At 45.1% G+C, this 14220-nt stretch overlaps 1 protein-coding gene across 4 annotated transcripts in view; it reads right to left on the bottom strand.

The window, feature by feature from the left end:
- Positions 1–14220, bottom strand: part of sorcs1.S (sortilin-related VPS10 domain containing receptor 1 S homeolog) — a 122789-nt gene that overhangs the window by 35720 nt on the left and 72849 nt on the right. For all 4 annotated transcript variants that reach the window (XM_018227212.2, XM_041570754.1, XM_041570753.1 and 1 more), the window contains exons 7-11: positions 12801–12919; positions 11427–11516; positions 6712–6891; positions 6435–6581; positions 1717–1819 (exon numbers count right to left, since the gene is read on the bottom strand). In XM_018227212.2, coding sequence (XP_018082701.1) covers positions 1717–1819; positions 6435–6581; positions 6712–6891; positions 11427–11516; positions 12801–12919 — 639 coding nt within the window. The remainder of the gene's footprint in view (positions 1–1716; positions 1820–6434; positions 6582–6711; positions 6892–11426; positions 11517–12800; positions 12920–14220) is intronic.

The following is a 14220-nucleotide window of genomic DNA, read 5'->3' as shown; positions in this document are numbered from 1 at the left end:
TAGATAATTCTATAAAATAGGTTTCTTGCTCATTTTTAGTGATGGGCGAATTTGCGTCGTTTCGCCGAAAACTTTGCGAATTTTGCGAAATGGTGAAAAATTCGCAAAACGAAGCTGGCGTCTCGTTTTTGACACTGGCGTCCGTTTTTTTGGGGAAAAAATTTGCCGCCGTCCAAAAAACGGATGCCGGCGTCCATTTTCTTCGCAAATTTATTTTCGCAAATTTATTCGCCAGCGGCAAAAATCGCGCAAATTCGTGCCTGGCGAATAAATTCGCCCATCACTACACATTTTCCCTTGAGGAAATTTTTAGATTTGTTTATAAAAGGTTCTAAAACTGTCGGGGAACCTCAGAAATTGAATAGAGAGGTCACTGCTGTTTCATCTGATTTGGGAGGAGACAATACACAGTTGTGCAGTTGATGAGAGAGAAATCCATTACAGAGAAGAGATTCTATTATTAGTGGTATTATTATTATTATTATTATTATTATTATTATTATTATTATTAATGGAAGTTTTGACTCTGAGTCAGATCGGGGGTCTCTGTTCTATATGAGTCGGCACAAGTGATTGACAGTGATACAAAAGGAAAAAAATGATCTGCGGAAATTGTGTTTAGTCATGTGAGACCAGGGAGCTGCCTCTCTCCCACCTGCATTGCCCACCCTGGGGCCAAGACAAACGGAACCCAGACAAATGGAACCCAGACAAATGGAACCCAGACAAAAGGATACCAGACAAATGGAACCCAGACAAATGGAACCCAGACAAATAGAACCCAACCAATTAGAACCCAGACAAAGGGAACCCGGACAAATAGATGCCAGACAAATGGAACCCAGACAAATAGAACCCAGACAAATAGAACCCAGACAAACAGAACCCAGACAAATTGAACCCAGACAAATGGAATCCAGACAAATGGAACCCAGACAAAAAGAACACAGTCAAATGGAATCCAGACAGAAGGACCCCAGGCAAATAGAACCCAGACAAATGGAACCCAGACAAATAGAACCCAGACAAACAGAACCCAGACAAATTTAACCCAGACAAATGGAACCCAGACAAACAGAACCCAGACAAATGGAATCCAGACAAATGGACCCCAGACAAATGGAACCAAACAAAATGACCCCAGACAAATGGAACCCAGACATATGGATCCCAGACAAATTGAACCCAGACAAATAGAACCCAGGCAAATAGAACCCAAACCAATGGAACCCCGGACAAATGGAACCTAGATAAATGTAACCCAGACAAATAGAACACAGACAAACAGAACCCAGACAAATGAAATCCAGACAAAAGGACCCCAGACAAGTGGACCCCAGACATATGGAACCTAAACAAAAGGACCCCAGACAAATGGAACCTAAACAAAAGGACCCCAGACAAATGGACCCCAGACAAATGGAACACAAACAAAAGGAACCCAAACAAATGGACCCCAGACAAATGGAACACAAACAAAAGGAACCCAAACAAATGGACCCCAGACAAATGGAGCCTAAACAAAAGGACCCCAGACAAATGGAACACAAACAAAAGGAACCCAGACAAATGGAACCCAGACAAATGGAACCCAGCCAAATGGACCCCAGACAAATGGAACCCAGACAAATGGAACCCAGACAAAAGGAACCCAGGCAAGTTGAACCCAGACAAAAGGAACCCAGGCAAGTTGAACCCAATCAGGAAAAGACGGACCTGAAGCCACAATAATCCCAGGGGCCGTATCCCGGCTGGCGATATTCCCGGTGGTGTAGGGATTCTCCGACACTTTCAGATGGAGGTGCAGGGAACAGTACGGCTGCAGAGAAAATCAACATGTGAATCAAGGGACAGAGTTGGGCCAACAGGTACTGGCACCCCGGAAAATGGCACCCACTCATGTGTCTGGGGGATCACTGAGGATAAAGTTTGTGGGGGCTTGGGGTGGGGCTGTCACTGTGTGCTTGGGGTTGTGTTATGAAATCTTGGGGTTCAGTGGAATGAGGAAGAGAGGAGATAGTGACCATTTACCTGCACAACCCCCTGGGGCCCCCCATGTCCTGCCAGCAGCACCTCCTTTAGGGGGACCCAGCAGAATAGTCCAAATTGGGTCTGGAAGAGGGGAGGGAAGTGGAGGACATGAGAAAACGAGAACAAGGGAAGACTGGAAGGTTTATACCCAGCACTGTAAGGGTGCAGTCTGGCCAGGAAAGGGTTTTTATCCCAAATGAAAGCTCAGCAGCACCTACTGGACCCCCTGGTCTCACTAGTAACAAATATCACAATGGAGGTTACAGAAACCTCAGTTCTAATTGTATCTATCTGCACCCCCAGAACATTGGGGAATATTGTAGAACCCCAGGTAACCTTGGTGACGGTGGTGCCTACGGGAAACCATCAGTTGTGGTGCCAGGCGACTACTCCCAGCACCTTCAGCATTAAATCATCCCCTGCAATAACACAATGTTACTAGAACAGATGATTCCGCTTCCCGAGGTCGTCCGTGTTCAGAATATTCGATTATTATCATGACATTCATAAAGTTATTAAAATCCTGAGAAGAGAAACTGGCAGACAAGCGCAGCCGCCCCCCTCTCTCGGGAATAAGGAGATGCTGCAAGTGTGACTGGCACTGAGCTTGGCACCAAAGCGTCTAATTAACTGAATGTTTATTATGCCCAGCCGAGAGTTGGGCCCAGGGGGCTAAAATGAATTTTATAATTGCAGGTCCGGGATAAACCAGTACAATTCCAGTACATCCCCAGTACAGTGTGAGTATGTATGATTGTGTTAGTGTGTGTGTCAGTGTATAAGTCTGTGTATAATAATATCACACAGGGATAACAACGTAACACTTGAAAGTGGCTCCGGCCTCCTCCCTGAAATTTCTAATGAGTCTCATCAGGTTAAATGATTTGGACAAGACACAGACTCTGGGCCGACCCAGCGCTGGTTCCACTGAGTCAGATCCACTGAGTCAGAAATGTAATTGTTGGATCATTGTTGAACGTGACAGTCCCAGAGTAATACATGGAAATGTCACATTATTTATATAAAGAGGGAGACAGAGCAGCGGCAATTACACTCGGCTCACTGCCCAGTCTTCCACAGTCTCCCCCAGTATCTCCCAGTCACCCCCAGTGTCTCCCAGTATCCCCCAGTCTTCCCTAGTCACCCCCAGTATCTCCCAGTCACCCCCAGTCTCTCCCAGTCTCCCTCAGTCACCCCCAGTATCTCCCAGTCACCCCCAGTCTCCCACAGTCACCCCCAGTCTCCCACAGTCACCCCCAGTCTTCCCTAGTCACCCCCAGTATCTCCCACAGTCACCCCCAGTCTCTCCAAGTCTCCCCCAGTCTCTCCCAGTCTCCCCAGTACTCCCCCAGTCTCTCCCAGTCTCCCCAGTCACCCCCAGTACTCCCCCAGTCTCCCCCAGTCTAAATATAGTTTGTAAATATTCTATCCCCTGTAACATGGTGTAACGTAACCTCTATGTCTCTCCATATACAGTATCATGTATTTGGGGTGTCAGTACCCTTTGCCTCTCTGTATTTCATGTATTTGGGGTATCAACCCCCCCTGTCTCTCACTGTAGATAAAGTATTTGGGGTGTCAGTAACCTCTATATCTCTCCATATACAGTATCATGTATTTGGGTGTCAACACCATCTGCCTTTTATTATATATATTGTATTTGGGGTGTCATTATAATAATAATAACCCCCTAATAATAATAACCCCCTAATAATAATATAATAATAACCCCTAATAATAATATAATAATAACCCCCTAATAATAATAATATAATAATAACCCCTAATAATAATAATATAATAATAACCCCCTAATAATAATAATATAATAATAACCCTCTAATAATAATAATAATCTAATAATAACCCCAGCAGTGAGAGCATTATTCAGTGTTGCTTAGGGCTGTGTTACACGGGTATTTTGATAATATTTCATGGGGTGCCAAGGTCACCCCCATACAGAGTACCCCAATGTATTATTATGTGGGTCTATTCCGCAGGCACCTCAATATCTGCTGGGTGTGACATATTCAAGGCTCAGCCCCATCTGTTCCGCTGTGACAGCTCCGACAACATGAAATTCCCATTTCTCATTATTTTGTGACAAAATGGATTTTACAAACTGAGAATTTTCTCACCCAGAATAAATGTGACAACAAAACTGAGAGAAACAGATTCATTGTGTCACCCCCGAGAATTGCGAGGAAATAACTGGCGCCTTTTATAGGGGTCTCCCCAACACCCCGGGTTTCTCTGACTTTATACATTGTGACCCCCCCCCCAGATCCCCTGATGAGAGAGGAGGCAATAGAAGTCTGCGGCAGGAAAGGGTTAATGAGAGGACAGCGGCTGTCACTATCAGTTACGACTCCTGACTCTAATGATTTGGGAATTGGTTACAATGTAGAACAAGTTGTTTCCCCTCAGCCGAGTAATAAAACAACATTTGGAGCCGATGGAGAGAAGGGTCGGAATTCCGGGAGGGATAATGGGATAATGGCAGAGAATCAATACTGGGTCCCACGGATACATTTGCTCAGGAGTCGTTATTTAAAGTGACAGGGAAACGTCCCATAACGTCCCACTAACGCTGACACTTTACTTATGGGCCAGTGAGTGGGGGTCAATAGCTGTTGCACCGACGGGCAAAGTTGGGGCTAAACGAGATAAATAAAGGTTCAAGTGATGCACCCCCATATTGAGTGTCAGGGCATGGGGGGCATTCCCTAATAAAATTATTCAGAATGGGAAGTTAAAGGGTAACCAAACACACAGACTCAGGTGCATCACTTGTACAACTCCCATCAGCCAGAGATGCAGGGAGTCCCTTAAAGCGACAGTTCACTAGTGTTGTGTGGCTGGGCCTCAGCCCTGTGGGAGGAAACACACCTGTTGGGCAGGTATTCCCTGTGCCGCCGCACCCCCTCAGCACCCATGTTTTTATGTGAACCCCCAGTGCACAGTGGGGAGATTTCTGGTGAAAGATGAGCAAATAGTGATGACGCCCATCTGTTTGGCCTGAGACTCCTCACAAGCAGAAGCGCAGACAATGCACAAGAGCTGACATATTAATTATTAACTTGCGCTGCCAAACAGACACATGAAAGGGATCAGTTCTACTGGGGCTCCAAAACGGGGGGCTTCAAAGTCATCTCCTTTATATCATGGACTCAGCCTGTATCTTCCACATCTCTCTGTACTGACAGTGTTATATATATATATATATATATATATATATAGTAGCACAGGCCAACAAGGGACACAAATCTCTCTCTGCAAAGTGAACTGAAGTAAAGAACCCAAACTCCCACCGACTGCCCTTTCAGTAAAGAACTCCTTCCTATAATGATGGTGAGATCTCCTTTCCTCCCCACCAATGAATCACTCATTCCCCCTCTGTTGGTAGGGAATCCCATAACCTGACTGCCCTTACAGTAAAGAACCCCTTCCTATGCTGATGGTGAGATCTCCTTTCCTCCCCACCAATGAATCACTCATTCCCCCTCTCTTGGTAGGGAATCCCATAACCTGACTGCCCTTACAGTAAAGAACCCCTTCCTATACTGATGGTGAGATCTCCTTTCCTCCCCACCAATGAATCACTCATTCCCCCTCTCTTGGTAGGGAATCCCATAACCTGACTGCCCTTACAGTAAAGAACCCCTTCCTATACTGATGGTGAGATCTCCTTTCCTCCCCACCAATGAATCACTCATTCCCCCTCTCTTGGTAGGGAATCCCATAACCTGACTGCCCTTACAGTAAAGAACCCCTTCCTATGCTGATGGTGAGATCTCCTTTCCTCCCCACCAATGAATCACTCGTTCCCTCTATTTTGGTAGCGAATCCCATAATAAATAGATATAAATAGATATAGAAAGAGAGAGAGAGATATAGAGATATACAGAGATATATAACTTGTTCTTCTAATAGTTCATTAAACAATTCCACATCAGCATGAAAAGAATAATCATGAAAGAAGATTGTATTATGTATTAAGCTGCTGTGCTCCAGCATTATAAATATACTACAAATCCCAGCATCCTCCTGAAATCCACTTAAACCAGTAAATATTTTAGGCCAACTTATAGGGTAAGGGAACAACGGAACTGCACATTAGTGCAAAGCCATTAACACGCCATGTTGGAATGTGTCTGACCCCCCCCCCCCCGACCCTTATTTCTGTTATTTCAGAAGAATAAATTGGTGGCAGTGCACGACAGCCAATCACAGCCTTGTTATATCCCTAACTCCCACCCAAGTGAATCTGATCACTTTTGTTTCATGAAGACTTCATGTTCCTCGGGGGCGGAGTGTCTGACACATACAGGTTTCCTTCATACAGTGAGGGACCTGTGACCCTTTCATTGACATTCTGGGGGCCCCAGGGGGGAGGAGCTTACCAGCTGGCAGTTGACTGCGTTTCCTTTTAGATCAGAGTCGGGGGCCTGTAGCAGGTTCCAGTCTCTCCCCTTATTGTACGTGATGAAAGTCTTCACTTTGCTGCCAACCTTCTTATTAGCCAAGAACATTCCCTTTATCCCTGCTACCTAGGAAAAATGGGTGCAGCTGTAGAGCAGGTCAGTGAGGGACATGTGGGGTGTGATTGGCACATATAGTGGGGACACACATTTCTCTTCACATTGATACATCTGGGCGGGAGCTGCCATACTAACATACCTCGTACAGGTCGATCATTACATTTCCCTCGGGGCCACGGCTGCTCTTCACATTCTCCAGAGCCAAAGTGAAAAATATCCCCCGCGTGTCCGATATGTAGAGGTTGTAGGTCTCGTTCTGGTTCCACTCCTGAATGGCCACAAACACCTGATTCTCGTCGGTGCTGATAACGTGCATGTCCTGGGGAGACACGGGGGGGGGGAATACTGTCTGTGACTCAAACATTCTGTATTTGGGGTCTGAGCCCCATAACATGTATTGTTGCTTCTGCTCCTCGTGGGCGGGGCCTGTAGCAGGTAATAAGAGGAACCAATTGTGCTGTGAGCCTCTGCCCCAGAGGATCTGACCAAATAAAGTCTCTATTGGACACAAACTAGTTCAGTTAACTAGAAGCCAATTAACTGGTCAGTATTTGGAGGGTGGGAGGAAACTGGGGGAACCAACACAGACACAGGGGGGACATACAGTGCCCTGGCTGGAATTGAAGCCCCCAGTTAAACCTTGTTCCATTATTAGAGATAAAAATAACAGACTAGGGCAGCAGGGGCCACATGATGGCTGTTGTGATGGCTGATTCCGTTAATGCCTTTAAGAATGACTTGGATGATTTTTTTGGACAGACATAATACAAAGGCTATTGTGATACTAAACTCTATAGTTAGTATAGGTATGGGTACATAGAATTTAATTAAAAGTAGGGAGGGGTGTGTGTATGGGGCTGGGTTTTCATTTGGAGGGGTTGAACTTGATGGACTTTGTCTTTTTCAACCCAATTTAACTATGTAACATGTTGCTCCAGTTATTTGTAATATCAGATATAGAATCTGGTCTGACCCATTGTCACAGGTGCAATAACTAGTGGATGGGACTTATGGGGGTACAGTTTGTCCCCACTTGTGCAAGTGATACATCTGCTCATATAATACAGGACTGGGCACCTTGACAAGTGAACTCCCCAGGAATATGTTGGTTCATCTGTTAGAGAGACTGGGGGCCCTGGGCCCTTCAATCAGCAGGGAAGTTTGATCCGTTAGATTTCTCACATTTATCGCCTTCTCATTAGGGGCAGATATTCCCCAGGCACTGGCGCTTGGCTGATAGAAATCCGGTACAGGCTGCGGGACATAAAGGCAGAACTTTCCATAAAGAGCAGAACAAAGTAACTGGACCCTCTCAGTTGTATAAGAATAAAAACCCCAGCGCAGCTTCTCTCCTGCTTCTCATTCCAAAGACTTTTCATTCTTCTTTAAAAAGAGGAATTTGTGTGAAGACATTTATTCATTTGTCTCTGAGAAACTTCAGTATTTAGTCTACAAACAGTTTCCCCTGATAATGCTCGGGGGTAACACGGCCATGGGAGGGGGTCTCTTTGTATCGTCTCGCTCTCTCTCTGCAACATTCAGACATAATCCCTTTCATTCTCATTCCTTATGTTCTCCACGTCATTCATGCGATTCACTGGATGTGATTTTATCCCTCTAAATCTCTGCATCTAATCCCCACACATTGTATTAAACACTGGAGCAGCATTACATGTACATCATATGGATTGTACTACAGACAGACGGAGTATCACAGGGAAGTATTAGATAGAATGGGGGTCATTTATCAACACTGGGCAAATTTGCCCATGGACAATAACCCATGGCAACCAATCAGATTATTGCATTCATTGTTCTACTTGCAGCTGGCTTAAAAAGCTAATCACTGATTGGTTGCTATGGGTAACTGCCCATGGGCAAATTTGCCCAGTGTTGATAAATTAACCCCAATGTGTCAGGGAAGTATTAGAGAGGGTGTATTAGAGGGGAAAGTATTAGATACAATGTATTAGGCAGTATTATTAGGAAGGGTGTATTGGAGGGAAAGTATTAGATACAATGTATTAGGGGGTGTATTGGAGCAATAGGATTAGATGCACAGTGTATGAATATTATCTGCTTTTCAAAGCTTATTAATTGGTTGCTATGGGCCATGGGACCTGGATTTGTTGGGTTAATAATCCCCCCTGCAGTTAATGTACAGGTCAGTGGGGGGTGGGCTGCTCCTGCCAGCGAGTCGGTGTCTCCCCCACAAAAACAAATCTGTTTCCCTGACACTGATATCAAGAGATGATTGGAAAGTGGGTTTGTGTTTCACATCAGCAGAAAGTGTCATCTGTGCTGCCTGCGCCCTGACAGTTACTTTTAATAGGAAAATACGTTTCTCTAACGAGCTGGTGGGCGAGCGGAGAAGTGGCGCCGCGTCTCTGATACTTTGTTTGGAAGATCAGAGAAAATGCTGCTCCTCCGACTGCATCTGAGCAACGGTTCTGCCCCGGACCTTGTTCATCTCTAACGAGAAAGGGCAATAAGGGACGGCAGTTTGGCTTCTGTTTCACTGAGACTTTCAATCAGTTTGTGCTGCTGAGTCTCGGCCCCTTACTGACGCCACCAAGAAAGGGAAACGGTGATGGACATCACAGGCTCAGTTTAGCTCATACACAGAGCAAATTACCCCCTACTGCAAATTATAAGGATATTAGAAGTTACTGAGCATTTCTGTGACCATTGTCTCTGTTCCTAGAGCAGGTAGTAACCCTTCCATCACTCTCTATATATTAGGTACCTATCTAGTGTTACCAATCCCTATTTCTGTAGGGAAATGAGAGAGAGCAGACAGTAACCCTTCCAACACTTTCCTCTTGTCTCTATATATTAGGTACCTATCTAGTGTTACCAATCCCTATTTCTGTAGGGAAATGAGAGAGAGCAGACAGTAACCCTTCCAACACTTTCCTCTTGTCTCTATATATTAGGTACCTATCTAGTGTTACCAATCCCTATTTCTGTAGGGAAATGAGAGAGAGCAGACAGTAACCCTTCCAACACTTTCCTCTTGTCTCTATATATTAGGTACCTATCTAGTGTTACCAATCCCTATTTCTGTAGGGAAATGAGAGAGAGCAGACAGTAACCCTTCCAACACTTTCCTCTTGTCTCCATATATTAGGTACCTATCTAGTGTTACCAATCCCTATTTCTGTAGGGAAATGAGAGAGAGCAGACAGTAACCCTTCCAACACTTTCCTCTTGTCTCTATATATTAGGTACCTATCTAGTGTTACCAATCCCTATTTCTGTAGGGAAATGAGAGAGAGCAGACAGTAACCCTTCCAACACTTTCCTCTTGTCTCTATATATTAGGTACCTATCTAGTGTTACCAATCCCTATTTCTGTAGGGAAATGAGAGAGAGCAGACAGTAACCCTTCCAACACTTTCCTCTTGTCTCTATATATTAGGTACCTATCTAGTACTACCAATCCCTATTTCTGTAGGGAAATGAGAGAGAGCAGACAGTAACCCTTCCAACACTCTCCTCTTGTCTCTATATATTAGGTACCTATCTAGTGTTACCAATCCCTATTTCTGTAGGGAAATGAGAGAGAGCAGACAGTAACCCTTCCAACACTTTCCTCTTGTCTCTATATATTAGGTACCTATCTAGTGTTACCAATCCCTATTTCTGTAGGGAAATGAGAGAGAGCAGACAGTAACCCTTCCAACACTTTCCTCTTGTCTCTATATATTAGGTACCTATCTAGTGTTACCAATCCCTATTTCTGTAGGGAAATGAGAGCAGACAGTAACCCTTCCAACACTTTCCTCGTCTCTATATATTAGGTACCTATCTAGTGTTACCAATCCCTATTTCTGTAGGGAAATGAGAGAGAGCAGACAGTAACCCTTCCAATCCTGCTATAGACAGAAGCCCATTTAAGAAATTCAGCTCCCAGAGGGGGCCCATTGGCTGCTGTACAATTAGGGATCACATGCAGATGAGCAGTTTTATATTTGTCAGACACAGTAATTATATGAAATAATAAATGCAAAAGAGCAAGAGAAAATGACTCCTGATCACTATTAAAGCTCTGGAGTCGGCGCAGAATAATAAGGGACCATCAGGCAAATCTGTTTATGGATTTAGGGAACATCAATCTCAGACGTTTCCTCCTTGACTGCAAGTGATTTACTTGACAACAAATGCAAATGTCAGGAATGCAATTACTTTGCATGCGGCTTCGATCAGCCTCCCGGATAGTGAGTTTAGTTGCCGCTGATGAATCCGCGTGAGGCTGAGCGAAGGGCTCGTTAGGGCAGAGATTTGTGCCTTCGTCTGAGCGTAATGGGGCTGGTTTATTAACATGGAAACTGAATTGCACCAGTGCAGTTGCCCTTAGCAAACAATTGGCAATAAAACACAGGGATAAGTTAGAAATGAACGTACAATACAAATCAGTAACTGAATCACAAACACATACATGTAACATATCAAGGTGCATTACATACATGGCGTGTTGCTACAGAAATCAGCAGAGGCAGAACACAGATGCATCGCTGTACCACATGCACCACATGCACCACATGCAAATGTAACGTCTGCAACTGGTGGAATCTCCATTGAAAACTGAGCTTGTGATGCATGTGGCAAAGTGCTGCATCTGTGTTTTGTCTGGTCTCATATCCTTCATGTTTTTCGTGCCCCTAATATACACAGTGAAATAATGAAAGAGCAAATATGTATCCAAAGCTTCTCTGGGGCACAGACTATACTGCCAAGAGCTTAACCCCGCCCCCGCGGAACCAGCCAACATGCCAGGGGCAGCCGGTGGAGGTGCAGTAGGGACACCTGGGAGAACAAGATGGCGGCTATCATTATTACTCAGTACAGTACCTTTGGCATGGAGTATTTGGGCAGTTTCATTTGTGCAAAGGGCTCCCGTCGGTAGGACACAAAGTAATGGGGTCTTCCTCCTGATGTCAGCTGCAGGGGGAGAAAGAGACAGTTCAGAGACATTAGCTACATACAGAGACGTCTGCACCTTCCCCATTTCAGCTCAGAGACTCCCTGTACAAACCTAAACTGAACAACAGAAAGAAAGATAAATAAAGGGGTGTAAGATGGGGGGGGGGATAATGCCGAATGGATTGTCACTCAGGACCGGCAAGAGTTAAATATGGGCCAAGTGATTTGTTATTGGTGAAGATTGTGGAGCTTTACTGTGTCTAGAGGCAAAAGCACAAAGCTCTGCCCCCCACCTGCCATGAAATGTTCCTTCAGTCTAAGCGAATGCCCCCATTAGCCCCCAACTCCTATAATATCCTTCATATTGTTCCTGTTGAGCCAGCAGGGGGCAGTGCGCAGCTGTTACAGTGAGAAGTGCCGTCCCCTGCAGACTGTACCGGATAAGGACATTGGACTGGCGCTGCCTTTTAATTGCCGGAGCCAATAAGGTCACATTGAGACAGTGCTCAGTAAACAGTGGATTTTCCTTTGTCGTTAAACATCATTAATATTCATGTTTCTACCCAATGAGCTGCTGCGCCAGCCACAAACTGCTAATTGATTATGGGGCATTTGTTATTCTTTGGAGCTTCTTCTAGAACCCAAAGCTATTCCTACTCCTACTACTTATTAACCCCAACACTTCCCATTTACTCTTCCTGCTCTCAATGGGCCACTGAGCATGTGGGGTGCAAGGGGGGCTACTGGTACAAAACAGATTGTCACCTACAGCCTCATGCCAAATATTTCCTGGCACAAAGTCCAGAGGGGCCCCAGGGAGTCAATTAGTGCAACAGAAATGAGCTTTTGGAAGTCTAATGAGAACATGTGAGAGGTGCCACTGGGGTTCAGTAGTGCAGCCCCCATTACTAATTATCTACATTTACTGGAGGAAAAAACCCACGGGTCCAAAATAAACCAAAGGAATCACAGGGAAAATCTATAGGCCCCATAGATATTTAACTGCCTTTAGTCCGGCACAATGGATGTGACCCACGGAACCAAAGAACCGACATGTTCACACAGGTCTGGACTGGGAGTCAGAAAAGGCCCTGGTATTCCAAGTACAAGAGGCCCCCCACCAGCCCACGAATTAGTGACTTTCTACGGCATTTTATAGGAGCCCCAGAACCCACAGATTTCCAGTCCAGAGCAACTTGCCAGTTGACTAAAACAAAGATAATCCGGGATTTGTCCCCATTGACTTCCCTGGGGGGGGGGGGGTCTGCCCTGTAGGATCCGTAGGGATCAGGGACGTCTCACCTGCACAAACACATATTCATCCTGTACGATGAGCGAGTTGGTGTCTATGAATCCCGGGAACGGCTTCCCCCTCGCTGCCTCCGAACAGTTGGACATTCGGCACATGATGTACTGGGCATCTGGGAAGAGACAGGGTTAAATGGGTTTGTCATCAGAACCAGACACAACAGGTTCATCCAGAAATCACATTCCAGGCCCAAGCCCACACATCTCATTCCTAAAGTATGGAAAGAGTTAAACGGGGAAAAAAGGAAGAACTGGGTTAAGCAATTAGTGATAAAGAAAAGGGTTAAATGGGGGACAAAAGAAATGGGTCAAATAAAGAGTGGGGGAATATGGGAATATGATAAGGGAATATGGGAAACAAGGGAATATGGGTAACAGGGTTTTAAAACTAAGGTTGGGGTAAATAATGAAAGGAATAGGTTAAATACTTTGGAAAGGGGTTAATTAGAAGGAGGAGACAAAGGCAAGCTAATTATGAATGAGGAAGGCAAGGTGTTAGAAAGGAAGAGGTTAAACCAACCAATAAGTGAAGATATAGAGTAGATTAACCCTTCAGTGACCGCAACTGACATGTCAAACAGTGTAAAGTAGTTAAAGATTTGCTGAGGCATCGCCTGCCCCCGGGCCCCTGGGCAATAGACAACAGTAGAATGAGGGGTGAGGGAATGTGGGTTCATACAAGGAGCAGAATATATATCATTATGAAGTATTTAGGCAATGGGCATGCGGGTGCCATAGGAATTACTAATTATATACATGGGCATCAGATTTCTCTGTACTGCTGGACACAGAAAGATAAATGGGTTAATTTACTCCTTAATGGCACCATGGGAAGCTGCAATGTGTGCCAATCAGTGCCACTGAGATCTGCCCAATCAGTGCCACTAAGATCTGCCCAATCAGTGCCCACTCATATCTGCCAATCAGTGCCACTGAGATCTGCCCAATCAATGCCCACTGAGATCTGCCCAATCAGTGCCCACTCATATCTGCCAATCAGTGCCCACTAAAATCTGCCCAATCAATGCCCACTGAGATCTGCCCACTCTGGTGCTAAATCAAGCAATGTTCCCACAGGAGGGGGGGAGGTTGGCACAAACTGTACCCAGTCCCCTATACCCAGTCACCTTTCACCAATTTCTTTCATTGGGCAGAAATACAGATTTGGGCAGAGTTCTCCTTTAATTAAGGCAGAAATGACAGGTACAAACAAAAAGAAACTCCACAAACTCATCAATGCCAGGGCCAAGCACAGATCTGTGTTATTAACCCTCTCCTCAAAGGGACCAAGCGCAATGGAGCTAAGTGCACTCTCCAGGCAGATATTAGCTCAAAACAGAACTCAGCAGTGGATCAGAGATACCGACCCACAGTGACTCATGGACAGAATCACAAAGATAGTGACAGAGAAAGA

Source organism: Xenopus laevis, chromosome 7S (assembly GCF_017654675.1).
Source record: "Xenopus laevis strain J_2021 chromosome 7S, Xenopus_laevis_v10.1, whole genome shotgun sequence".
Classification (NCBI taxonomy): Eukaryota; Metazoa; Chordata; class Amphibia; order Anura; family Pipidae; genus Xenopus; species Xenopus laevis.
The sequence above is the reverse complement of the archived record's forward strand: the minus strand, read 5'-3'. Positions and strand labels throughout refer to the sequence as shown.